The sequence below is a fragment of the Coturnix japonica genome, chromosome 22 (genome assembly GCF_054131305.1).
Source record: "Coturnix japonica strain WE chromosome 22, WE-NBRP24, whole genome shotgun sequence".
Lineage (NCBI taxonomy): Eukaryota > Metazoa > Chordata > Aves > Galliformes > Phasianidae > Coturnix > Coturnix japonica.
The window spans coordinates 6,408,607-6,434,150 of NC_140684.1; the positions used below are offsets into that span (position 1 = coordinate 6,408,607).

General features: G+C 44.4%; 1 protein-coding gene across 6 annotated transcripts in view; it reads left to right on the forward strand.

Moving 5' to 3' along the window:
* Nucleotides 1-631: 631 nt before the first annotated feature.
* The window catches only part of MYO1C (myosin IC), a 50,907-nt gene continuing 25,994 nt past the window's right edge, over nt 632-25,544 (forward strand). Inside the window, exons 1-2 of one of the 6 annotated variants that reach the window (XM_085522273.1) lie at nt 632-648; nt 1,407-1,537. In XM_085522273.1, coding sequence (XP_085378399.1) covers nt 1,463-1,537 — 75 coding nt within the window. In that variant the 5' untranslated portion in view covers nt 632-648; nt 1,407-1,462. Of the gene's footprint in view, nt 649-1,406; nt 1,538-2,919; nt 3,059-19,189; nt 19,266-20,576; nt 20,658-24,376; nt 24,571-25,544 lie in introns of those variants that run through there. The other 5 variants (XM_085522274.1, XM_015880446.3, XM_085522275.1 and 2 more) reach the window with 5 other exon arrangements.

Consider the following 25,544-nt stretch of genomic DNA (forward strand, 5'->3'; position numbering starts at 1 on the left):
TGAGATCTTGGAACGCAAATTGGTGAGAGGAAATGAGGGCTACAGGGACAGTTCAGAAAGGAACTTGCATCACAAGAAGGAAAATGTAGTAAATATTTTAGCACCCTAACCATAAATTGATCAAGATTGAAAGTTATCAGTTACAGACATTAGACATAGTTTTAAAGTGCAGCTCTTGGCCTTGGCAGAAACCTCTCTGTGTTCCTCCTTTCCCTTTTCTATATATTTTTTCTGTCCTTTTCTGCTACATCTGCCCTTTTTTAGGTCTCGTTCTCCCTTGTAGCCAACTCCTGGGTGTTTTTGGTTTGTTTTTATACAGAATTCTGGCATCTGTGTCTCAATTCCAGTTAAACAACCTTCATGTCCTAGTCCATTAATCTTTGCAATGTCTCCATGCATGAAGGGTAGATAAGATAGACAAGGTATTGCTCCATGTTTCTGAGAACAGAGCAGTTCTGTTTGGGGAAGAGATGCCGGCTTTCTTTTTTAATGCGATAAAATCATTTTTTCAGTGGAACTTCATATTGGAAAATAAATGGTCCAGGAAATGATTTTTGGACTGGGCCAATCTCCTGTATAACAGCAAAGACCAGTGAAAGAATGATTCCAGATATGAAAGGCAGAGCAGCGACAGGCCATTTCTTTTGAGTAAGTTCTTTGTTGTGTCTGTTCTTGGAGTATCCTCTGGGATTCATCCAGAGAGCTGAAAACTCAAGTTTGGCTCTCCAGAAAAGACAGAAGGAATTGTCCCATAATAGCAAGATTTGAAATACCTCGTGTCTAAACCAGTGTTTCATTCTCTGTTGTCATTGCCAGCATGTCTGCATCTGGGAGGGATTGTGGGTGGATACATCTAGATGCTACATTAATGAATGATGCAGCTGTGTTAAAGAGCTGCGATTGTACTTAAAACAGCATTTACCAGCTTATTTTTGTCATATTTGCAGTGGGGTTTTTCATATAGTGACATGCAAGCTGATTGCCTTTGTCCCACTTAGTGACTCGAGGATTCAAATGATAATGATTTCATTCCAGAGTAATTTGAAGAACTTCCTGTAGTTACCATGGGAGCAATCGGTATTTGCTATCTCCTTTAAACCGAGCATCTTAGGGCTGAAGATGAAGGATCTTTTTCTCCATGAGATCTCTTGGTACAATGATAAAGTTCACCATATTGTTGTTTCATACCTATGAATTGGCACCCGCAGCAGCTTGGCTTCCCTGAGTCACTGGGACAGAGCTGGAACATAACAAAGTTTAGGGCAACGAGCGTGAACATAAATTCATGTTTCTTGGAACTGTCTCTGCACATTGTAACTAGTGGAAACGAGTCTTGAACTTAATTGTTTCAGCTCACACCTACACTTAGTATAAATACAGAGCTTCACCTCTTCCTCTCAAAACAGGGCTCCGAACCAAAGGCTGCAGCTAGTTGAGGTTTTCTTCCTACTAACTTGGAAAGATGGAACTGCAAATTGAATGTATTCCTACAGGAGAGATCATCCGTGTGGTCGGTCGCAACGGAGAATGCAAGACTGTAAGCCTGATTTTTTTTGTTCTCTGCTCCCTTTTTGTGTGGTCAGTTGTGTGCTGAACAACTTAATAACGTGGGCCTGAACTGAGAAATACTAATGGAGGAGGGGGGAAAAAGCTGGTTTTCAGGAGTGTTTGATGCTCTGTAGTATTGGCTGTCCGTGTTGCTGGGTTCCATTGCTGGGCTGTTGGTAAAAGCTTCATTTCCTGCACTCAAAAAGACTGATTCTGGTTAATAATGCCACTTATTGTGCTTTCTTTGAGGTGGACAGCCAATCATTTATACTTGAATGCAACCGTATTTGTGTCTCTTGGTCAGAAGTACTTCTAAAGTGCTTAATAAGTCTTCAGTTCTGGTGGCAGATCAGAGCAGAGCCAGCACAGACTGAAGTACACATCAGTGCATATCGCTCCTGTTTCCGAGCATTGTCTTCCTAGTAAGTAATCTGAAACTTGATCTGAAAATTAGCTGAGACATTTACTGTGCACATCACACAGTTTGTAGGTATGTTTCTCGCTTCAGAAAGACCTGAGAGCTCTGCCTTGTTGGAAGGAGAGATGGCAGCAATTCTGCTATTCTTTGGCTTCCAGTAACTAGTCCAGAATGGCACTCGCTGACATGCACTGACTATAGAGGACACTGGCTGGGCTGACTTGTCAATCCCAGAGGGAGCTGTTTCTTTCAGCCTCACTCTGAATAACGCCAGGATCCTGGGGGAGACATCGTAGAGAGAACAGCTATTAGTTCAGCTTTCTGAAAAGCCTTTCAAACTCATTAGCAGTCCATAAAACTGTAATTTGCTACGCTGAGAACGGCCGCTCAGTGTTTAAATACCGTTGGTGCTGCAAAGTGCCTTCCCATGCACTGTGCTTTAATACAAAGGGAAGCTCGTAGCTGGAGATGCTTTGGACTGTTGCAGAACGGGTTGTGCAGAGCTCTGCTGCTTCAGCTCAGGGTGCTTCACCCTGATATGAAATTCTATGCATCCTGAGCAGGCCCAAAGGTGCCGTTGCTGCACCGAGCTGACGGTGGTTCTTGCCTTTGCTCCAGAGCTGAGCTCGCCCTTTGGCCTTATCACAAAGGTGGGCTCTTGGTGCTTCCCCCCATGCAGCCAGAGCTGGGCAGGGGACGGTACAGAGCATCGGCATCAGGGATTTGTACCTGCCGTGCACCTGGACGAGACAGGTGCTGCTGTCGCTCTAAGCAACATGAACGCGAGTCGATGCGGGAGCAAAGCTCACGTGCGGGATGCCGCCGTCCCGAACAACGTCATCGGCTCGAGCCGGCTCGTGCCTCGTGCGGAGCTGCCGGGGAGGGCGGAGGTGCCGGGGGGAGCCGCGACTGCCGGCAGGTGAGGGCGGGGGCAGGGCCGCAGCCTCCCCGCCCGGCCCGCACTCCGCATGCCCGGCGCTCGGACATGCTCACTAGCGGCGCGGCGCGGGCTCCCGGGGGCAGTCGGTGCCGGAGCGCTGGAGGAGCCGCCGCAGGGCCCCGAGCGGAGACGGCGGGGGGAGCGGAGCGCAGGTGAGTGCGGCTGGGGGGGGATGAGAGGACGGCGGGGCCGGGGCCGGAGCACGAGGGCCGGGGATCGCCGCCCCGTGCTGGGGCTCGGCCACATGGAGCGCAGCGCTGCCTGCGGGACGTGTAGAGGGGGGAGCCGGGACGGCGGCGGTTCCGTCCTTTCCCCGAAGTCAGCGGCGTTCCCGGAAACTCAGCGTTTCCACGGTGGAAACAAACGATCCTTTCAGGGCAGCTGGTATCTTGGCTGCTGCATGGCGCGTCTCCGGCAACACGGAGCAACCCCCGCCCTCCCGTAACGCTACTAAACGCGCTCCGGGGACGCTTGTCTAACTCCGTCCCTACCTAACTCTGTCCCTGCCTAACTAACTAACTAACTCCGTCCCGAAGCGCCGAGCCGCCCGCCGGGTTGCGGGGCCGCATGTTGCGGGCAGCCGGAGCCGGCTGTCACTGGGGTCCCGCCTCGTTCTAATCAAATCAGTGAGTTTCTGTATGTAGAGAACTTATTTTCCGTGTTTTTGCTCTGCTGTGCACTCGGTGCTACGTTCTGCTGCCGATAATTCTTCCTTGTTTGCCAGAGGCGGTACAGGTGCCTAAAAGCACTTCCTTCATGGAGCTCGGTATTTTTGGTCATCTTTTATAGTTGGAGTTGTTCTTAAGGACCGCGGTTTCTCCAGTTTACTCCACGTGTCTGTGATCCCCCTCAGGTTGAAGGGTCACCCATCTGTTGTGTTACTTCATGCCGTTTTTTCCCCTTTTCTAATATGCCTGGGGTTGATTGCTGTAATGCACAGTGGGGAGTTAGGGAAGAAATCAGACCCTTTGCTGAATGGATTTCTTATTCCGGTAGCTTGAATTTTCCAAGTAACTCAGTTCGATCTGCATCCTTACGTTTATAGGGGTGACTTAGGAAGGAAAAAATGGTTCTGAGATACAAGATGCGATAGGACGAGAAGGAGTGGCCTGATGTTGTGCCAGGGAAGATTCAGGTTGTGTATTAGGAAAAGCTGCTCCAAAGGAGCAGTGCTGCAGTGGCACAGCTGCCCAGGGAGGTGGGGAAGGCTGTGTTGCTGGAGGTGTTCCAGATCCATGTAGACTGAGGGCTGTGGGCAGTGAGCAGCATTGGTGGTCAGTGAAAAGTTGGACTCGATGATCTTAGATATCTTTTCCAACCTGAACGATTCTATGATAGAGACCATCCTGGGAATTATTCTCTCTTCATTGCTGGAGGTGGAAGGCTTCTCCAGAACTTGTTGCAGATGACAGCTGCTTTATTCCAGCAAGTGACAAGTGAGAAAATTTGCTTGGTTGGTGGGACAAACCCTGCCATGAAACAGAACCACATCTTAGAGCAAGCTGCAATAAAGGCGTTTTACTTTCATCTCATTTTGGAGCAATAGGCAATTACCAGCTGTCAGCACTTTTTAAAGCTCTTTTAGAAACTGCCTAGGGCTTAGAGAACTGATGAGTTCTTAATTTTCACAATAGGGCCTGGCATGTCAGCCTCTGTCGTGACGCTTAGGGACGGATGTTCAGTTTTGATAGTGGATCCTGTCTTTTAGGGAGGGCCTGTGTGAGTGTAAATCTTGTCTTCTGTTCCTCCTGACAGTGGCCTATGGACTGCAAGGTTACATGCATGCTACCCTAATTTATCCTAGCATAAAGGACAGATCTTTCCTCAAAAAACCAAACCAACAAAAAACCCAAGCCATACCTCTGAGTCATAATGTACCAAGGGAGTGGGAGATCCCTTGTGACTCAGGAGTCAGTGTGCAATTTCTGTTCTTTGTTGTCTTGCACAACTGACAGCCGAGAAACCTACGTGGCTGAAGACTCCTATGATGTATCTTCAGATTTTATAGTGCGCTTAAGAGCAACAGGGTGAGTTCTGACCAGATCATTCAAGTCATATAGGAGACTCTTTTTAACGCTTGATCAAAGCCTACTGGTGGAAGGGTGGTAAAAAAGAAGTGGGGGCCAAGAAAGCTTAAATCAAATATAGTGAGGCTTAAACTCCTTGTCAAGGTAAAATAGTCTTTTCCTAGCAGTAGGCAAGCCTTAGGAGCTGTTAATCATTTGCAGTATCGCATTGCTTATGGCATGTAGCCTTACTGTGGTGCAAGCACTATGCTTTTTAGGAACTATACAGATTCCTCCTTCCACTCTTTGTTTTTTAAAGGCAGCCTGCACCAAATGGATGAGAAATGATCTGCAGCAGCTGGCTGTGGCCACAAAGCAATGTATAAGCCACCACTCTCCTGTGTTTTGCTGCTGTGCCCCCTCCTGCAGCCACGTGCTCTCACCTGATGCTTTTGAACAGTTCCAGCATGCGAAGTGTTGAGGATCAGTGGGCTTAGAGCATTCTTCCTCACAGTTTGAAGGAGTAATGGGTGTGTGCTGTTCACTGGGTGCTTTCTGACAACTAATGTCTTCTGTAGAATGTGTTTGTACTTGGAAAACATAGCGTGGTATTGGTGCTGCAGAGGAAGAGATGAAGAGAAGCTGAAAGTGCAGCACGTCTCCCTAAGGTTGGTGTGTCCCGCTGCCCCTGTAAGTGATGCAAGTGAAACTAAGCCACTTCTCCTTTCATACAGGCTGAAGAGCCATATATAGATATATAAATAGAAATGTGTATGTGTATATTGTTAAATTAGTGCTGTGGGAAGAAGCACCGTGGAGGAGTTTCCTGGCTGAGCACATTGTGTGAGCACGTGGATGTGGTGACGCAGGAAGGAATGGCTGGGACTGGGGGTGGCGGTGGTGCTTTGTGCTGGCATCCAGCGACTGCAATTATAGCATGGATTTGTCTTCTGTCAAGGGTTCTGCTGCGTTTGATTCTCATCCCATTAGAAGCAACTCATGAGTAATATGTGGTTGGTTTTGACTAGGGTTGCTATCCCTGACTTTGATTAGGGGCCATATATCTAACCTTCTATCATTATTCCTAGCGGATGAGGTTTGCTTGGGTTGCCTTTCTGTGTGATTAAACACAGATATTCTTTCTGCCTGAGGGAGCCACGTCAACTGTGCCTCTGGATTGTATGATCTCTCTGGGAAATATCTGATGTATTTTGTGTCCTCTGCATACTTCGTGCTTTATTGATGCATTAGTGAGGTAGGTGGGCAGCTCTCCCCAGGAAGCATTAACAGAGCTCCAAGCAGCAAGTCCATGTGAAATACTAACAAAGTTTCAGGTAGTGTGGGCAAATCTGAAGTAATTTGTTGCAACTGAGCCCTGTTCAGTTGGGGTGCAAAGTGAGGAGGAAAGCTGGAAGTATCCTTTAGAGCCTGGCCCTGCCTTAATTAAATCTGCTTCAATGCAGCAAGGAGCAACAGGGCCAGTACCTTTTCTTTTTGATCTTCCATGTAGCCTGTCTTATATTAAATTCCTGTGCTGGAAGACAACAAAGGTTAGTATTTAGTACTGATGTGTTCATTCATGCATGCGTAGATTGCTTTCCCTGGGAGCTTAAGGAAAGAGCTTGGTCACATGTGATGGCCAATGAGCTGCTCCTCACTGTGACACTGCAGCCTTTTAACTGGCACACTGACCTTGGTTCAGGTCAGACACCACCCTTCCTGTAATTGAGCCCATGGATGGAGATTTTTAGCATTTGGCAGTGCCTTTGGGGTGTTCTGCTGCTTGCCTTCTAGGCAATAAAGACATAATGCTGGGAGATGTTACAGCCTTCCGTCATTGCAAAGTTTCGTTACTGAATGTGCAGGGTAATTGTTGGTGCCAAAAATAGAAAAGGATGTTATGTCAGAGTGTGTTCTGACTTTTGCCAGGTACTGGGTGATCTCTGAATGACAAAAGGAAAACAAACATCCCCAACACTTAATTCCTGACGCTCCATATAGAAGTTGACCATGGATGTTTGACTCTTTCCTCGTTGCATTCTGGTGTCTGTCCAGAGATTTCACCTCTACAAAAGGTAACAGGGATGTGCAGCCCCAATCTTTGTGACTGTGCAGACTCAGGGGCTGTAGAACAGCCATTGTGGAGATCATAAGACTTCAGGGAAACCTTTGTGTCTTAGAGTCTAGGGTTGCATTTCATTAGTTAGAGTGAGCTGCGGTGCCTTGTGCCAGCTGACAATCATCAGATGTATTGGCCATTTTACTAATGAAGCGGAGGATTATTGAAAGAGCTATAATTCAACTGGAGACCTGTATTTGTCAGAGGGTTTAGGTGAGCTCACAACTGCGTGCTTTTCTTCATTACCATATGCTCAATATTTTAGTCTTCTGTTTTTCTTACGCCTGTACGTGGTCTGAGTAGGACATTCCTGTCCAACAAAGCAACACCTTTAACCACAGCGAAGAACTGAGAAAAGAGTAAATTCAGCTCTCACTGTGGTTATTGTTAATGGTTGAAAAGTCAGGGTAAGTCCATTTCCAGTTGTGTAATAAGGAGATAGTGATCTGTTTAGCCTTTCAGAAAATTAAATTCCACTGAAACAATATAACTGGAAGCACAGAGGTAGGAGGAAAACTATTTTCCATTCTGAAATATGTCTTTGTATAATGCTGTGAGTTGAGTTTTTTAAACTCGCTAACAGTAACTAATAACTTCTACATTATACAGTCCGCACTGAGTCATTGTTTACTCACGGAAATGGCTTTCAACAGACAGACTTGCTTGCTAACTTTAATAACTGAAATATGCAGTTCCACACATTACAAAGGCAGCACACTATAATCAACGTTGCTTAAAAACATAAACTGATACATTATTTTGCAGCACTAAGGTGTTGTGTTATAAGCAGTATTTCTGCAGTGGAGGCTCATGTATCCATTGGTGCAGCTCTAAGAAGAGAGAAAACTATTACACAGAAGTATTGTAGGCTTTTTTTTCCTAAGTGAATTGTATTGAACCTTGCAAAATAGAGACCAGAAAGCCTTGTTCTGTGTCCATGCATCTCATTGTTTTAAATAGCAGGTTGTTCTCCACTCATAGGATTTTGGAGGCAGTTCAGAATTGCTCCTTCTAGGGAGGGAAAGCCGCACCTTTGCACCAGGAGTCCAGGAATTCTCGCTGTCAGGACTGGAATGTAGATAGCAAAGCAGGTGGTTGGCATTTTTCTGCCTTGATTTAAGCAAGTAGTGGACTTCAGTTGCAAATCATTCCCTTGCCTTTTTGTGACTGCTTACCTGCTATTTTATGTTAGCACATCTGTTTTCTCATAGATTTTACAGGTCTCTTTCTTACTCACCCATTACATCTATTAATATTAAGATAGCTGGGATTTGTATACCTGATTGGTTTTCATTGTACTAAACCAGCAGTGCCAAGTGCACACAAGGCAATGTAACAGAGTTTGTCCACTGGTTTGTTCACATGGGAATGAAGTGGGGGCAGCTCAGCATGACTGACTTGTGCAGGAAGGGCCAGTGTGGGAGGAGTGTTTGGATGTTTAAATGCTGGTGGATAGCAGCTATGAACAGCAGCTTATGGGGTCATTAGCAAAGCTCGAACGTATCTATTTGTTTAAACAAGTCTGGTGGTGGTTTGCATCATCGCTCTGATTTTATGTCAGAATTTCTTGTTTTGCTTTTGTTCCCCAGGTATCATAATGAACTGCACAGTGCTGTGATAGTCCTGGCAGAATTCAGATTTAATGTCAGAGTTACAGTGTTTCCTTGGGCAAAAACTGCCTTTCTGACTGACCTTATGTATACATAAGGCTTGGAAGATTTGAATATTTTCAGCTGGCTGAAGCCTGTAACACAGATCAGACCAACCTTACTTTGCTTTCCTTCCTGTCTCCTGAAGTCACTCCACAGACCATTCAGTTCAGCTGAAGAAGATTAGTGCTCAGCTTTATGGAATAACCTAGCGACAAATGCATATATTCTAACTCTGTCTGTTGGTTAGATGCTGCCTGCATTAAAATATCATCCTTTAAGATCACCAAGAAGATGACTCTTCAATTTACAGAAGAAACAATGCTCTCTAGACTGCTTATGCAGGGAGTGGAGGGAGCTAGGGGTAATTTGGAATAATAGAAGGGGTAATTTATGTGCTTTTATGAGCTATTTCTAAAACAGGTGTGTTAGTCCTTAGAACACTTAAGAAAAACATGTGACTACATGATAATGCAGACACAGTATGTTTTCTTTTTGCATGACAGAATTGAGTTCAGGGGTTGATGGCTATGGGCCAGTTGTATGTTTTGGTTAAAGCTTTCAGACGTTATTTATCTTGAGTATAAACTAATCTGATTTGAGACAGTTGTGTCCAGGTATAAGGAAGTACAAAGAAGAAAACAATCCAAGATGAGTTGCTCTTCCCAGATATTGCTGTAGATGGTGACCACTTTGAAACCTTTCTTGACAGAGCCAGTGTGTGCTGCCAGAACAAAGGGTGTGAGGTGCTGGGAACCTGCAGGTAGGGAGTGCTGGGAGCATGGGCTTCTGTGCTGCCCTGGCACCTTGGTCATGGGGGCGCCATGTGAAGAGGAAACGTTGCAAGAGATGCAAATATCTGTATGTGGAAAAGAAAAACCAACAAAAAATGTTTAGAGAGAGGGAGGCGGTGCTTGATCTCTCTTTAAACTGAAGCCTGATGAGCTGCCAAGTGTCTGTTCCTGCTCTGATGTTTCAGTGTCTGGGCAGGGACATAAGGGAGCTCCCTCCATCTTAAGCCTTGAATATATTTACCTGGCAACTGCTATTATCCAAATCACTTTCTTTAGCTCAGCTTGCACTAAGGGGAAAATTCCTCATAGCTCAGTGTAGGATGAGAATGTGAACTATGCCCAGGCTGAAGTCCATAGAACTCAAAAGCTGCACTCATGTAACTGTTTATTTTTATTTTTTTCCAGAAGCTCCAGTTCAATTGTTTGTCATAGAATGCATTTTTCCCTGAAATACTGATTGTTTGCCATCAGAAATAAATAGCCTCTGTACGAGGGTCACATTGCCACCTGCGTGGAAATGGAGAATGGAGGAAAATCAGCTGTGGGTTGAATGCATGTGTCTGGGAATAAATCTTGGAGCACTGCAAAAGCAGGTTATTACTTTCAGAAGAAAAGTTTTGTTGTGAAAAATCTTGCTTTTAATTTTGGATAGGCTGGGAAGGAAAATTACGGCCTAATGGTCTAAAAGCAACTGTCAGCCTGGTACCCGGCTTTTGGTTTTGGACAGTGAATTTCTCTGGTTAACCTCTGTAGCACTGCTGAACTTTTGGAAGTGCTCTTTAAGCTGTGCTTTCACTGGCCCCAAACCAAATGATCTTAATTGCAAACCACTTATCTAAACTAATGGTTACTCAACACAAATGTGACACAAGGCTTGCAGGAGTAAAAATACAGGCAGTGTTTAGTGTGGGCTGGACTGAGATTTGCAGTTTGATAGAGAATGGGAAGGTTCCTTTGGGTCACTAACAGGTGTAGATGGGTGTGTGATGTGACCATCATCCCTCCTTTTTCAAGCACCTGCCATAGAGTGTCATTGCTTCTGCTGGGCAGCAGACCCATTTACTAGAGAGGCATATTTCTGCTGGCAAGTCTGGGGTAACATATATACTCACGTGTGTCAGGTTAGGTGATTTATGGTGTAGACTTCCTGATCATAGAGCACTACAGCTGTCAGCCTCGTTCCCTCTTGTGTCATTCCTGGGCTTGTCCTGGAGGCTGCTAGTGGTTGTTGTAATGTGGCTCACTTTCCAAGGTTTTAGACATTAGGAGGCATGTATATGTTGGGAACTAAGCAAGCACCCAAAGAGTCTTAGAGCTTCATCCACTTCACTCTCAGTGCAGTGCCCTTTCTTTACTTGTGTGCCAGGAGGATGTATTCCTCCAGTATTGAAGCTAAGTTTATATAAGCTCACATGAATCTTTAATTAAATTGGTTTTGCCTGTAGTTCTGTACTCCCTGCCTTGACTTTAATGAACGTGCTGAAACAAAGTTTGGAGAACAAAAAACATTTGGGTTCCCTGAACTCTCACTACAGAGCTGAACAGATGTCAGTCCCAGCCTGGACAAGCACTGCTTGGGGCAGCGGATGGACTACAACACAGCAATGTTGGCTGTGTATGTCAGCTCCCAGCAGCAGCCTGGGTCTGTGCTGTGGTACCTCAGAGGGTGCTTTTCATGTACAGTAAGTGCTTGTTATATCCCCGTGGCTTGTTCAGCCATTCTCTTTTTATAGCACTGGTTTTGTATACCTGAAGTCAGTGGTAGTGAGGAAAAGTCTGAGTTTACTAGAAGCTTCTGCAATCATATTCAGGAGCTTGTATGGACTGATTGGCACTAAAACCTTCTAGTTTGTGAATATGGAGCTAGCTGTGGTAATCAGCTGTCTTTTAAACGCTGGATTTATTAAGATTTACATGCAGAATGCACTATCTCTACTTGCATGTACTGGGGATTCCCAAGCTATGAAACTTATTATAGCTCCTAAGCAGTACAGTAACCATCTGCCCATGGAGTGCCTATGTTGCCCGTTAACGTGGGATCAAGTCAGGAATAGAGGCATGATGATAAGTCCTGGTACAGGCTGCCAGCGTAATTGCACTTAGACACTGAGCCAAGAGAAGCTGGTGTCTGTTCTGCCTCCTGCCTAAGCAGTGCATGCACTGGCTGAGATTCAAAGTGGGGGTCTGGCTGGGTGCTGGTATCAGATGTGTTTTGCCCTCTCTGGAGGCAGAACATCTTTGCTGTCTCCCAGTTCAGTGCAGTTTGTGGGATCAGGCTGCTCATTAGCTGATAGAATCAGTGCTGTGGGGTCTTCATGTGGAGGGATGTCCTGCTGCTCAGATGGGAATGTGGAAACACCCGCTTTTACATTCCTCTGCAACAGGTCTAATCATCCAGAAGTCTTCTGGGCTCTACTGGGACTCTTTGGCAAGGTAAACATGTGGGATAGTAGCACAAAGTTACCCTGTTGTGCTATCTGAGCATGACGTTGTAATCAACACAGGCAGAGAAGGGTACAGGAGAAGGAATGCATTGTGCTGCCAAAACCTTTTGTGCAAGAGGTTGGATCTGGATGTGTGCCCTTCCTGGGAGTACGTGCTGGTTCCTGAGATTTGTAGCTGCTGTTGCTGTTACCGCCAGTAGTGACACTCGAGTAAACAACATTTGGGAATGCCATCCCACGATAGAAACTTCAAGAGGCTATTTCTAGTTGGAATTGAAGCTCCATGTGATTCAGTGGACTGTAGCCTTATTGTGAGAGGAGAAGTGGTTTTAAATGGAATTCTTTATATAGTATTGTTGCTAACACAGTAGTGGGCAGTTGGATTAAACTATTTTGGAACTGTATTCCTTTTTGATACTATATTGGCATTCTTGTTAAAGATGCTTCAAAACAAGCTGAAGTATCTTGGCGGCTGCTGGTTGCGAGGCCATATTCTTTAGATGCTTCATTGTTGTTGTTTTTTCTTCCAGAAGAGAGAGATTTTGGCAAAAGGAAGTTGAAGATAGAACTTAAAAGATGTGTATTAAACACAGCAGCAGCAAGTTAGCACTTGGATCAGTGAATTTTGGAATAGTGGAGTTCAGCTTTACAGGAAAAGAGTGTACCTGTATGTGATTACTCCTGAGACCCATCAGCTGTTCCGGTAATTCTCCAGAATGTGGAATTTGTAAAATGACCAGACAAGTGTGTGCTGCCTGTCACAGATACCAGGAATGCCAAGAACGTGCAGGATTTTCTCTCAAATTCCAGTTGCGTGTGCTTCCCTTTCCAGTTCCTTCTCTAGGGGTTAGTGGAAGCAGGAAAAGAGGTCAGTCTTGAAGCACGAAGTCAAAGAGGAGGAATTTGTGACTATAGAACAGATAACTCCCATTGCTCGCTGTGTTTTGCCACTCCCCCACCCCCCACACCACTGTGGAAAGTATGATTAAAGTCAGCCCCTCCGCCCTGACTGTCTGAACCATACATACATGCACAAATGCCAGATTCTCTTCATTCCAGGCTGCTGACTTCAAGAAGGACTTGCTCTGACAAGCTGGAAATGAGGACTGGCAGCTTTGTCTGCAACTCAAAGGCTTTATCTCTCTTAGACACTCTTCCTAACGTTTCCCACAAATACTGTTCTGCTGGTAGGATCTGTTCTATACACAGGATGCCATCAGGTACTTATGAATCAAGTCGTACGTTGTGTAACTCTCATTAGAACAGGCAAAGAAAACTTAACAGAGTAATTGGCATCAGGCCCACAGGAGAGCTTGCTCTCCCTGTGCTTCAGCCTCATTAGCTGGGGAGCGGTAGGGAGAGTCAGCTCAGCTTTTTGATTCTCTGTCCACCTACCATAAGGTGCTGTTCTTTCCGCCACAAAACTTAAACAGACCCGCCTTTGTCTCTCACTTTTAATATTTCCATCAGCTGATCATGTTCAGCTTCCGTGGCATATCTCCATGGTCTCTCTGCTGTGCTCAACTCCCACCTGGGTATCCCTTCGCTTCCTCCCCATTTCACATGGGCAGCACAAGTTTTGACTTCTAGGATCATCTTATTCCATCAGCAACTTGTCTGCTTGTTCTTACCTTGTGGCATTATTGCTTCACTGATGTTTCTGCTCTGTGAAGGATGCCAGCTGTGTCCACCTGTTAGGCTTTTAAGCTGTCTGCTTACGCTGCATATGCAGGGTTGGTTTTTTTGCTTAGAATATTTATGTTGCCTGACCTGTCTCAATCAGTTGAGAAACTTGGACTTCAGGAAATGCTTCCCCTGGAGTGAAACTGGTTTGAGATGCATTGTTGTGGTTCTAGACAGCTTCTTTACCACTAAATACAAGAAGGCCAAGCTCTTTTTAGATGATATTTTGATTTAAAAATGAGCATTAAGGCAAATATATTTTCATGTATATATAACATTAATACATTAAACTGAGATAGCTTTGGTCTTGATGCTGTAAAACGTGCACCCTGTAATTAAAATGTCATAAATCAAATTGGAGTAGCCATGGTGGCTGTGATGTGATTTCTGCTAGAAGGGGATCCCTGGTGCCATCACTGTATTCTTTCAGAAGCATCTTGCCAGTGTTATTTTAGATTGTGGAGGGTGTGTACATGCATATGTCCTTCTTATGGTATTTAGAAAACATACCAGTATCAAATGTCTGCCTGGTACTTCACGCACTGCATGATTTGCTGCTAGTAGACAAAACTTCTGATTCTTGAAGGAGGGGTGTTTTTTATATGGCCAAAAGTCAAGGCTACAGCCCCTATAACTAAATGTGTTGAGCAGAAAAGGGATTTTCCTGGTCACAGTTCTAAATCCTCTCTTCTGGCCATGAGACTTTGCTTTCTGGATATTGTGTGAAAAAGACTGGGGAAACAAACTCTTATTCCCTTCTTATCTGGCTCATTATCTACAGAGAGCTCAGAAACAATGACATAAGTGAATTAAAGTTAGTGCTGTAGTGAGGATTTCAAATGATAACCTGGCATGAAGAAGCGCCTGTAGCGTTTAACTGCTGTGTTTTATTCATCCTGAAGCAAGTGTAATTTAAAGGGACACCTCTATAATTGATGAAGTATCTCTTTACTGTTTGTTTAATTACCAGTTTCAATGTCTAGAAAGCAGCGGATCAATAATTTACAGTGATGAACTCTCTAGTGTGTCCCTCTAGTTCAGCCACAAAAACAATAGCTCCGGAAACAAAACACTTGAAAAGTTTTGATGCTTTTCTTTCTCTGTAGTTGATTTGAAAGAGTTTAACCCTTTTTCTCCTACCACAGGCATATTCCAGCACAACTGGATCTGATGGCAGAGCTCCCACTGATAGCAGGGAAGCAGGGCTAATCTAGGCCGTGCCATGAGCACTGTATCAGCTCTCATCTTTTTTCAGTCTCCTTTCACAGAGTGGCTAAGCCTGGGTTCGTGTTGTTGCTGCAGTAGCTGATGATGCTGCTCACCCTCTGAGAACTGTTAAAATACAGAATTTAGATGAAGGAGCTGAAGGTCTGTATTTCTCACTTTCTGCAGGGGAACCTAGGTCATATCTGCCTGTAGAATCAGAGCAACAAAGTTGTTCTCTTCCCATTAGATGGGATAAGATGTCTGGTGGTTCCTGTCATTGTCTCAGCTGCCACAAACACTGGACTTTGATCAAGAGTATCAGAACAGAAGGTAACCAGCTTTGTGAGATCTCCAAACGCTGGCTCTTCTAGCAAGGTGTAGTCTTACATTTACACACTGGTGGCCTCAAGGTGTAGAGGGGGAACTTCACTTTTCTGCCTTTTGTGAAGATGTTCTTATTATCTGCATCGGCACAACTCTCTTCGTGCCTCTGATTCTTAGGGGTGCTAATCCTCATCTTCTGACAGAGAGCAGAGTGCTGTGGGACAGTTTATATTGTTATGAATGTCATATCTGTCACACTCAGCAGTTTATACCCATGTAACAGGAGCTATGAGAATTCCCTCACGATCTCTCGTTTGAGTTGAAGGTCACAGCCTGGACGTATTCTTTGATATGGTAGCTGTAAAGGGTAGAGAGCCCTGCATGTTTATGGCTGCCTGTTTTGTGTGTGTCAGCAGGATTTCTGCTGTTTTTCAGCCACCCAAAGTATGACCATAGGTAAGTCAGAAAGGAAGAAGAGGGGAAAGAATGTTTCCTGTATAGGCCTCTGTTTACCCAGATGTGGAGCGTGCATTCCCAAGGACCACAAAGGAACAGGCCCCCAGTTATTCTTTGTATATTTTGTCTTTGATTTTGATTAAATCTATGCTGTTGATCAAGCAGAAAATCTCAAAAATGCTTTGAGCACAATAGTGTGGCCTTCCTGAGTGGGCAGAGCTAAAGCTGTGTCATAGAGATGGGATGTTCCTCATACTTCACAGGGGGCTCGCTAAGTTGCACGCCAATGGTTTCTTGTTTCTCATTATGGCTATTCTTAAAAGCTCGGCTTATCAGAGCTTTGACTCAGTAGGAGTTTAAATGTTTAAAATGTGGGAAAACAATATTGTGGATCATTGGAGGAATACAAGCCAATGTCGATGGATGCGGGATGTCCTTCTGAAATGATGTCTGTGTTTTTCAGGCATCCTGGTGTATCTTTGCCAAGATGATGGTAACTCACGATTTGCTGGTTCCTGTTAACTGAAGATAGATGTATTTTAGAATCAAAACGTGTGCAATCCATAAAAACCTGTAAGATTTTAGTGGAAACATCGTGGTCCTGTCAGACTGGTCAGAAGGAGATTACTTCAGACAATACCCTTCATCTGGTGGCTTTTACTCTCCTTTTCAGAAGCAACAGAAGAGAGACAGGGTAAAGGGAAGCAGCTCAGACATGAGCCAGCTGCGAGCCCACGTGCTCCTGTTGGCTGCCAGGCCTCAAACCTGACACGTTGCCAGATAGCCAGTTTGCACTGTGTGTCTACTTTTCTTTCTGCTTTTGGAAACTGCTTAGGCGGCTTCTTTTAGCATAAACTCGAATCCTTGCAGATCAATGGATGTGTTCCTGTTTTTGGGTTCATTATCTAGTTTTATTCCAGACTTCTGAAGATTCTTTCCTTAAACTTATCACAGGAGCCTTATGCCATCAAAATGCAAAATGCTTTTGGTTCCCTTGCAAAGAAGGGTATGAAGGAAGTTCTGTGCCATATCTGTTCATAACAGTTTTATTGGACCTCACTTAAACTTTTCACTGTCCTAAAAAAAGCAGCCAAACAAAGTCAGTTTGGGACAGAGGGGGAAAAATAACCAGAAATGGTGGAAGTACAAATTGTGCCTGTAAAATCTAGGCTTAAAAATCATCAAATTCAAAACTACCCCACTTGTTTGAGTGTCTAAAGCATTGAATGTGTCCTTTTTCTGTGCTCAGGGAACTTGGCTCCACTCGGTAGTTCATAGTTTGCTTTCAGGATTGCTAAATGAGTCCCACCCAGAAGGAAAATAAGAACGTTGTTATGGTGTCTCTCCCAGGTGCCACTTGCATCTGGTGTCAGAATGGAATGTCAGAATTCTTGCAAATTGGTACCTTGTGATTTTATTTCCCTCAAGGGAGCTGTAGACATTACATGACACGAACCTTTGATAGATACTATTGTACCAAAATGGATGTGTTTACCTCACCATTTCCCTTAACTTGATAACTTGAAGTACAAATTAGACTGACATAAATCTTAACATTACTGTAAACTTCCTATATTAGACTTAGCAGGAGTGGGGGGTAGGATTAGTACTGTTGAGACGTTCTTCATCTACAAGCTATTTTACAGAAACAAACCATTTCAGGAAGTATATTCCATATGTTATCCCCTCTCCTGTGCTTTTCAGAAGGTTTCAGCCACTGAGCCTTAGTTTTGGTGACATTGGAAGCTTGAATTTACCTAATATAATCTAGATATGACTTACATTCCAGTCTCCATATGGCAGAATTGTTTTGACACCTGGCTAACAACTCAACATTAGCTTTATTCAGACTTTAACAAAAAGAAAAGCTTCGTGTTAACTAAAAGAAGCAGTTTCTTTTGGCTGTTTAGGAGGGAGATGCTTCCTTATTAAACCATTATTCATGGCATCGGGTGGTCTGGTTTTGGGTGTGGTTTGTTATGATGCAAAACCGCATTGATTACAATTATCAATTAGGAAAAAAAGAAGAAGATTAGGACACCTGCTTCCTATGGAGCAGCCTGAGATAACAGATCTGCTGTTTTGGATTTCTCTAAATCAATACGTGTTGACGCGCTGCAGAATAATATCATTCTTTAGATTTCAGAAAATAAAACAGCTTAAATGTCAGTTTTGATGTCAGCATTTTATAAACAGGTAATCCTGTATTTGGAGAAGAACTTTACAACTATTGCTGACAAGCTCCCTCAGGAGGCAGGGACTGTTGGTCTGACTGCATCATACTCTTACCTCCATACCTGTGTTCCTTCTAACTGGAGAGCCAAAATAAATACCTCACTAGGCAGGAGGTAGCAGGGCTATAGACACAAAATCCTTTGTACGTTTTGTCACAAACGTCTATTCCAGTCAGTAAAGAAGTCTAGGTGATGAACCTGATAGGGAACTTATATTATATTCATTTCCATGGCAGCTATTGGACTGTCAGACTGTGTTTGCTAAGCAAGCTTCTCTGCACTGGGAGCTGAGAAATTCTGCCTTTATCTGAAGACAAAAGAGATGGAGAGATACCACTCAGTGCAGAGCACAGGGAAACGTTCCTGTTGTGTCACTTTATCCAACCTTTGGCCAACGCTTTGTTGTAGGAACTCCCTTCCATAGGTATAAAAAGGAAGAAAATCTGTTTTTTAACTGGGCTTGCAGGTTTGGCGTCTGTTCAAGTGACAGTAAGAGTCGTGCATTGGGGCTGCAATTAAAGCTTTAGGCAGCACTGAATCTGACAATTTTGCTGATGTACATGGCTTGTTGTAGTTAGGTGCATCTGTTTGCTGCTGAAACTGTTGGCCTGCAAGACGTTATTGCATGCAGTTATATAGGAATGCTTTGAAAATTAAATTAAATGGCTCCTTCTACAGGTGCCCAACATCCTTATGGTTTAAAATAGAATGAGTAAGAGAGCTGTCCCGTTCACAACATGAAGCAGCAAACTGTTGTGCTCCAAGGATCTGGGAAAGCTGTCCTCTTCTGCATTACTGCTGGCATATCGTGTGTTAGGACAGGCTGTGCCTTTTTCTGCTCTTTGTGTATCATTGATGTGCTCAGCTCTGCTTTGTGGGTGTTATTTTATAAGTCTCTTCTGTCTGTCCTTGTGCTCCCTAGAAGAAAAAGAGCAGCTGTAATTTGTGCATTTTGTTTTCTTTATCAGGGTGTGGGAGAGGCCCCTTTCTGCTCAGGAGAGAAGTGTTACAGGTCAAATATTGCCCACCTCTAGAGAGCAGTCTGAGGTTACTGCACACTGCTGGTGTGAGAAGAGCCCTGCTCTGCCCGTCGTGTCCCTCCTCAGAGTGTGCTTGTATGTTCTTCTTTTGCAGACTGAAAACAGTTTAGTGCTGATCTGGCCTTATATAGTAATTTCCTATTATTAGAAACATTTCCTTGGGACCTTGTTCAGGGAGTAGCAGAGGGAAATCCTGTTTCCTTCATCTAACATGCAGGCAAAGCACCACCGTTCACTCTTTCCTTATCTAATATCAGTAGAACAAGAAGTTTTTATTATAACACGCTTTCCAGTCCGAATCCCTTTCTAACACTAAGCTTCTTTCCAGAAGTGCAGAAAAAGAAATGTGAAGGAATAGGAACTGTCAGTCACCAGTGTGAGCTGTAAAGCATTGCCTGCAGCCTGTAAGTTTCACTTGCTCTTTCTCAGCCATGTTTCTGTCTCTCAAAATGAGTCTTCCTAAAACTTTGGTAAATTGTTTTGTTTTTCCATGTTGACTTGTATAGAAAAACAGCAGGATAGGATGCTTCACCTGGGTCTACCAGGGTACCTGTAAAAAGCCAATGGCTGTGATTGAGAGGAACAATTTTGTGTTAAAGAGGGAAATGTTTTTGCTTCGTGTGCAACGTGGATATATTTTTAAAGGAGAGATTGGTTACTGAAGCACAGAGATATTCAAAGGCTTTGAACGCTTAATTTTTCCTGTGAAAACATTTTTTCCCCTTAAAAGGAAGATGTAGGTCCTGCCACTGGGAGTGACTGTTTAGAAAGTCAGTTGAGAGGAATGCACATCAGCTGAACTGAGTCAGGCTGTTTGCATTAACAGCTCTGTCAGAACGGCTCTTCTTGTTCTTGCCACGGGCTCTGCAGGGGAGCTGCTTAAAATGATCGTATCAAAGTGAGGGCAAAGCAATCAAACTCCATTAACTGTTGATTTTAAACTCTTTGCTGTTGAAGTTAGTACAACAATTACTGCTGGATTCAGAACGGGTAGGCTGTGTTTGTAAAGTCAGTCAAAGAAACGAGCGCCCCGTGGTTGTATAAAGTCACCAACAGAGCCATACGCAGGGCAGTGTGCAAGTGAGACTAAGTGAGAGTGGCCACATGCATGAGACAACTGGCATCATGGCAAGGGCATCTGGTATTTATAAAACGGGGCTTTGTTCTGATGGTGGCTGTCAAGGCCACACATCCATTTCTGTTTCTTTGGTTCAGCAGAGAGCAACAACAAGGAGAAACGATCTTAATTTGTTACATTAACCCAGTTTCTGTTTTCACTCACATCGTAGAGCCGGGTTTATTGTGTGTGTGCAGGAGCCATAACTAAATGTGAGTGCTGTGTAGGTGCTTTTAATCTGCTGTTTTTCAGACACATCTGTCGTCAGTTGTGTCAAAGTAGTGAACAGCACCTCCAGAGAAAGCACAGGAGTCCAAGGGGAGCATCTTCGTTTTCTGCAACGCTCCAGCTTTTTGTATTGTTCTTGTTTATTTGTGAAAGACCGAGCTTGGGAAGAAGGGAAGTTTAGTGTTCTCACTGCTGAAGCTTCCTTGAAACAAACAAAATCAGTATTGACAGTTCTAGGCATTACAAAGCATAAATTAGAATCCAAAATAATAATTTAAATATTCTTTGTCCTTTGGGTTTTTGAACCCTTTTGGCCACACCTATCATACTCCTAAGCTTTTGTCTATTACTGTGCTAACACATTCACTCCGAATCTGAGCACTCAGAGAAGGTGATGTCATGAAGTTCTCCATAAGGTGAAGGAATTCTGCAGTCTTGAGACACCTTTGCAGTGAGTACAAGGGGTTTTCTATTAAACCTTCATAGCTCTGCAGCTTCATAAGTGACAAAGAATGCTGCATCTCCTGGGTTCAATATCCTGTATCCAGGTTTCTGTTGCAAACTTCTTGTCTGGGGAACATCTCGCTGCTCTCTGCACACCGGAGGATGAATTGCATCAATGTAAGCAAAAAGGGGGTAGAAAGCTGGTGAAAGCCAGATGTCCTTCAGAACCCTCAGGTTCTGCTATAGGGCATCTTGGAAATGCAAGGCATGACAGTCAGGTTTCTATCAGTGCCATGCAGACAGCAGGACACATGTGATGGGTTGAAGAAATGTCTGTTTTTTGCAATAGACTTTCCTCTGACCTGCAAGAAGGAGACTCGAATTCCTGGCCTGTTTAGGGTGGTTTGTTTCCCATGGTGTCTTTGCCAAGTACTTTCTAATTATGGAATATGTGTTATTCTGCAATTCTTTCTGCAAGGCAGAAATAAAGACTATTATAAAATACATATATATCTATAAGCATTTATAAATGAGTTCAACATCTTTTGGTTTTGGAATAACACAGATACAACCTACATTCCTTTTTGAATAACAAAGACCAAAGCTGGAATCTCTTACCTCCAGATTTATATTGTGTGGTGGAATCTGCACAGCACAGGAAAGGACTGTGGTTTGCTTGATGCCAGCTCTGTGGGGCCAGGCTTTTTTTCAGGAGAGCCATTGCTTGTGGGTAGCACAGCAAGTCACGCACTGCTCTGTGAGCCTGCCGGAGCAGGGCTGGCAGGAAAGGTTTCCAGTCCCCTTGCTTTGAATGTGAAATTGTATGCAGGGAATCAGCTGCTTATCAGCAACGAGCAGAGCAATCCCAGCGCTCTGATCCAGGGTTTGTATGAGTCATTTCTAACTGGTGAGGCCTGGAAAACTTGATTCAGACCTTTCTGCCTGTAGTTGCCTGTATTAGTGATACAGAACTAGCTAGCCATCCTCAGCAGAATGTGCAGACAAGGGCAGGGCTCTGATGTTGGAAAGGAAGAGCCTAATCTTTTCACTTTAAAAGTCTGGGATCAGAATAAAAATAAAAGTAGTGTTGGTCATCTCTGCATTCCAAATCCATATTTTTTCCTCCTAATTTAGTCTAACCTACAAGCAGGAGTGTTTTCTTTCCTAACGACAGTTGGGCAGTAGTGTGGCTACATAAAAAGGCTGTTTGGAGTGAAGGTCTTCCCAGTACATAAATATATAAATAAAATGCTAATACGTAACTTAAAATTGTAACATGAATGTTACAGACCTCTGTGGAGTTCACCTATAACCAGACTGATCTGAGGAACGATAATGGAGGATTGCCATTACCTTCCTGAAGAATTAGAGCTGCCAGGCAACGTTTCTAATTAGATGTGGAAAACTCCATGCTCAAGGCTTGCTGTCATTGCTTTGGAGATGGCTGACATGGCTCAGTTTGGGAAATGTAGCTTAGATTACCTTTGATCTTACCTGTGCTCTTGCACTGAGCAGGGCTTTGGGATACTGCTTGTTTCTTTCAGTGCTCTAAAGCTGACCAATGCTAAACCTGCCTTTGAAATGTGTCCTCAGGCTCTCAGAAGGTGCTCCACGAGCTTCACTGCAAGTCCTTGGAAGCTTTGGTTCCTTCTGATGAATGCCAACACAGGATCGATGCTGGGCCTTGGGTCAGAGCTAATTAGAGAGCAGCGCTGAGCACTGAACCACTGACAGCATCTGCTACATTTCTTGGGTTTTAAATAGCTTCCTACTGAGCAGTGGCCACGCGTGGCCTTGAGTTACTTTACTTGCTTTACTTCAAAGCTTTTTAGCTTCTTGCTTTAGTTAGTTTCATAGAAGAGCGGTATCAAGCAGAGCTGGCTCCAAATAGTGCCAGCCATGAATTATCAGCCATCGGACTTAGGGTTGATTTTGTAGCTCTGTTTGTTCAATGATTAGAGAAGCTGCCTTTTGGTGCTGCAGAATTTGGCTGACGAGTGCCACGTGGTTCCACTTTATATGGATTCCCACAGCTGAGCTGCTTGTAATGTTGGTTCTGGGCAGATGAGCAGAGCAGGGTTCGTTCTGCAGTTCTGTGTGCTGCATGGGGTCCCACACTCATGTCTGAACCAAGGCTGAACCATGACCTGGATTTCAGAAGTATTTGAGCTGATGGTACAGTCTCCTGTTTTCAGAAGGTCATATTTCCCTTGACCACATTCCAATGAGAACTAAGCCTTGAGTTTGGGTTGGGTTCTCTGTGGATGTGTGCATTTAGAGTGGATGGCACCTGAATATTCAGCTGATGGGTTTGTAATGACGCACCAAGTTTGAAACCTCTGAGCTGCAGGTGCAGCTTAGGTGTTCTGTGTGTGGGCAATGCTTTGTACACTGGATAAACCTGCATTGAATTTGCAGCCATTTGTCGAGCTCCTTGCTAATTGTAGAGTCACACACGATGAAACATTTGATGAGAGAGGCCTGTTAAGAGCACAGAATAAAGGATAATGGGCGACAATACGCTCTGTGTGGATTATGACTGTATTGTGAGACTTGCAGACAGAAACACATCTTTTCCATTAGCCACTAAGAGTCACGTCAATTGGATGACCAATTTTATTGCTGCTGATGCTTGGAAATGGCAGAGCATGGGACAGAAGTGTGTATGCGAGGGTCTGTCTGCCCACTAGGCAGCTGTGTAGCTTAGACCACTGAGGAGCAAAATAACAGAATCACTGAACAGTTTGGATTGGGAAGGACCCTGCTTTAAAGCAGGGCTGATTTAGATCAGATTGCTCAGCCTTTGTCCAATTGAATATTGGGTATTTCCAAGCGTGGAGTTTCACAACTTTTGGGGGCCTCTATTGTGGTATTTGATGGCTCTTATAGTGGGGATTCAAAATGTCATAATATCTCCTTGGAATTTCCCTGCTCTCCACTTTGTCATTGCCTTTTGTCCTTTCACTTCCACTTGATGCATATGCAAAGGCAAATATACATTTTGATTTCTGTCAGAATGCCTTCATCTGATGGTTTTCACAGCCTCGGTGTAGTGATGGCCAATATGCCCTGATGACCCGCAGGGCAGAGAAATGTGCCACTTGTGATTGCAGTGCATGGTGATTAAAGGCAACAGGGGCTTCACCATGCCCAGTAATGGAGTGTCCTATGTGGCAGTGCTGGTTATTCGGTGACAAGAGCTTCCATAGAAAGTGGGTGTTCTGAGAGCGGGTGTCTGCAAATGCTTGGGAATAAATATTGCTGAGCAAATATACCGAGTCCTTGCAAGGACAGACAAGGCAGACTGTGTTACCTATGGACTCTTTGCGGTCCTGTGACTTGCTGAGAGAATGATGACAAGTGGAATTATAATTATACTATAATTGCCCAGGAGGTTCTGCTGTGGTTGGGGTGAGTCTGGAGTGGATACGGGGAGCCCTCTTGATACAGCTGCTGCTGTTTCAGTGCAGAAAGGAATTACCGTAGCGGAGCAAATGGCTTCCTGTCCTGTTTGCTGTGGTTTGGCTTGTTGGGCTGCACACCAGTTTTTCCATCACCCGTGATTACTTTTCTTTCCGTTTTTCCCCCCATTGGGTTGCAGGGACCCAGCTGCAGGCTGCAGGCAGAGGACAGCCGACTTCTTTCCTCTCCCCATGTGTGCTGTGTGTCCCCTCGTAGCAAGGGGAGGAGAGTTCCCCTCCCTTCCATTGTAAAACGCCCTCTCCAGGATGCTCCAGTAGGAGCTGGTGGGAGGGAAGGAGTTCTGACTGCGCTGAAAATGTCATTAAAAAAAAAAAAAAAGGGCAACTGACAGAAGAGAGAATTTGTCCTCAGATTCCTGCTTTATGCAGCGGCGTAAACCAAGTCTCTGAAAGTGCTGAGAGAGCTGGAAGGAGTCAGAGATGAAGTACAGAGGCGCGGTAAGCTTTATTTTACTGCTTTGATATTTGTGCAGTTTTCGGCTGTGTGCTTCTCCGTCTTGTCTAGACTGAGAGGAAGAGAAATACGTTTAGAAGGTTTCAGCATGAGAGTGGAATGTTTGAGCCCGCTTTAGTGGGAAGGTTACTTGAAAGTGGTTGGAATAGGGGAAAAAACCAAACAGAACATAAATGTATTGAGGCAGCAGTGAAGGTGGGAGCTTGGAAAGTGGGAAGTGAGGGCTTAGCAGCACGTTGTGTTAGGGGAGAAGAAAGGGTGGAGCTTTTGCTTGGGTGGAGGGGACACAAGCCTGGGAGTACCGTGGTGGTGGGCACTGGTTGTGTCCCACCCTGGGACTGTGCCCATGAGCATTGACTGCCACAGGGAATGGCAGGAAATACCTGCTGAAGGACTCACTACCACTCCGTCCCTCTGGGATGTATTTACTTTAGCACAACTTTGTCCATGCTTTAGCGGCAGCCAGGAAGCCTGAGTCTGTGCGCAGCACAGCAGAGCTACCCAGAGCTTTGAAATGTGTAGCAAATGATGGAGGAAATTAGGGTTATTACATAGAAAAGATGAAAAAGAGAGGAGAAAAAGTAACATACTATGTAATTTGACAGTGAGGGCAGAACACGAGCTCCTGTTCTCTGTGCGGTAACGTAGGAACAGGGGCATTCCATTTGGTTAAAAGCTGTCAAATGTTTGTGATTGCTGTCAAATGCAGTGATTACTGTCATACAGTTCGTAGTTGTGCCACGGAACTCACTGACCCTGGAAGATGCTGAGGTCAAGAATTTAACATTATTAAAAAGGAGGAAAAAGTGAATGTGGGGTTTTGTCTGGATGAGAATATCCAAAGCTTTAATTGGTTAAGTTTGCAAATCTGGGAGGAGAAGGAATGAAGACAACTCAGTTCTAGGTTTAAACAATTCTCCAACTGTTGAACTGGGGCCAGAGTATCCCATAACTGCTC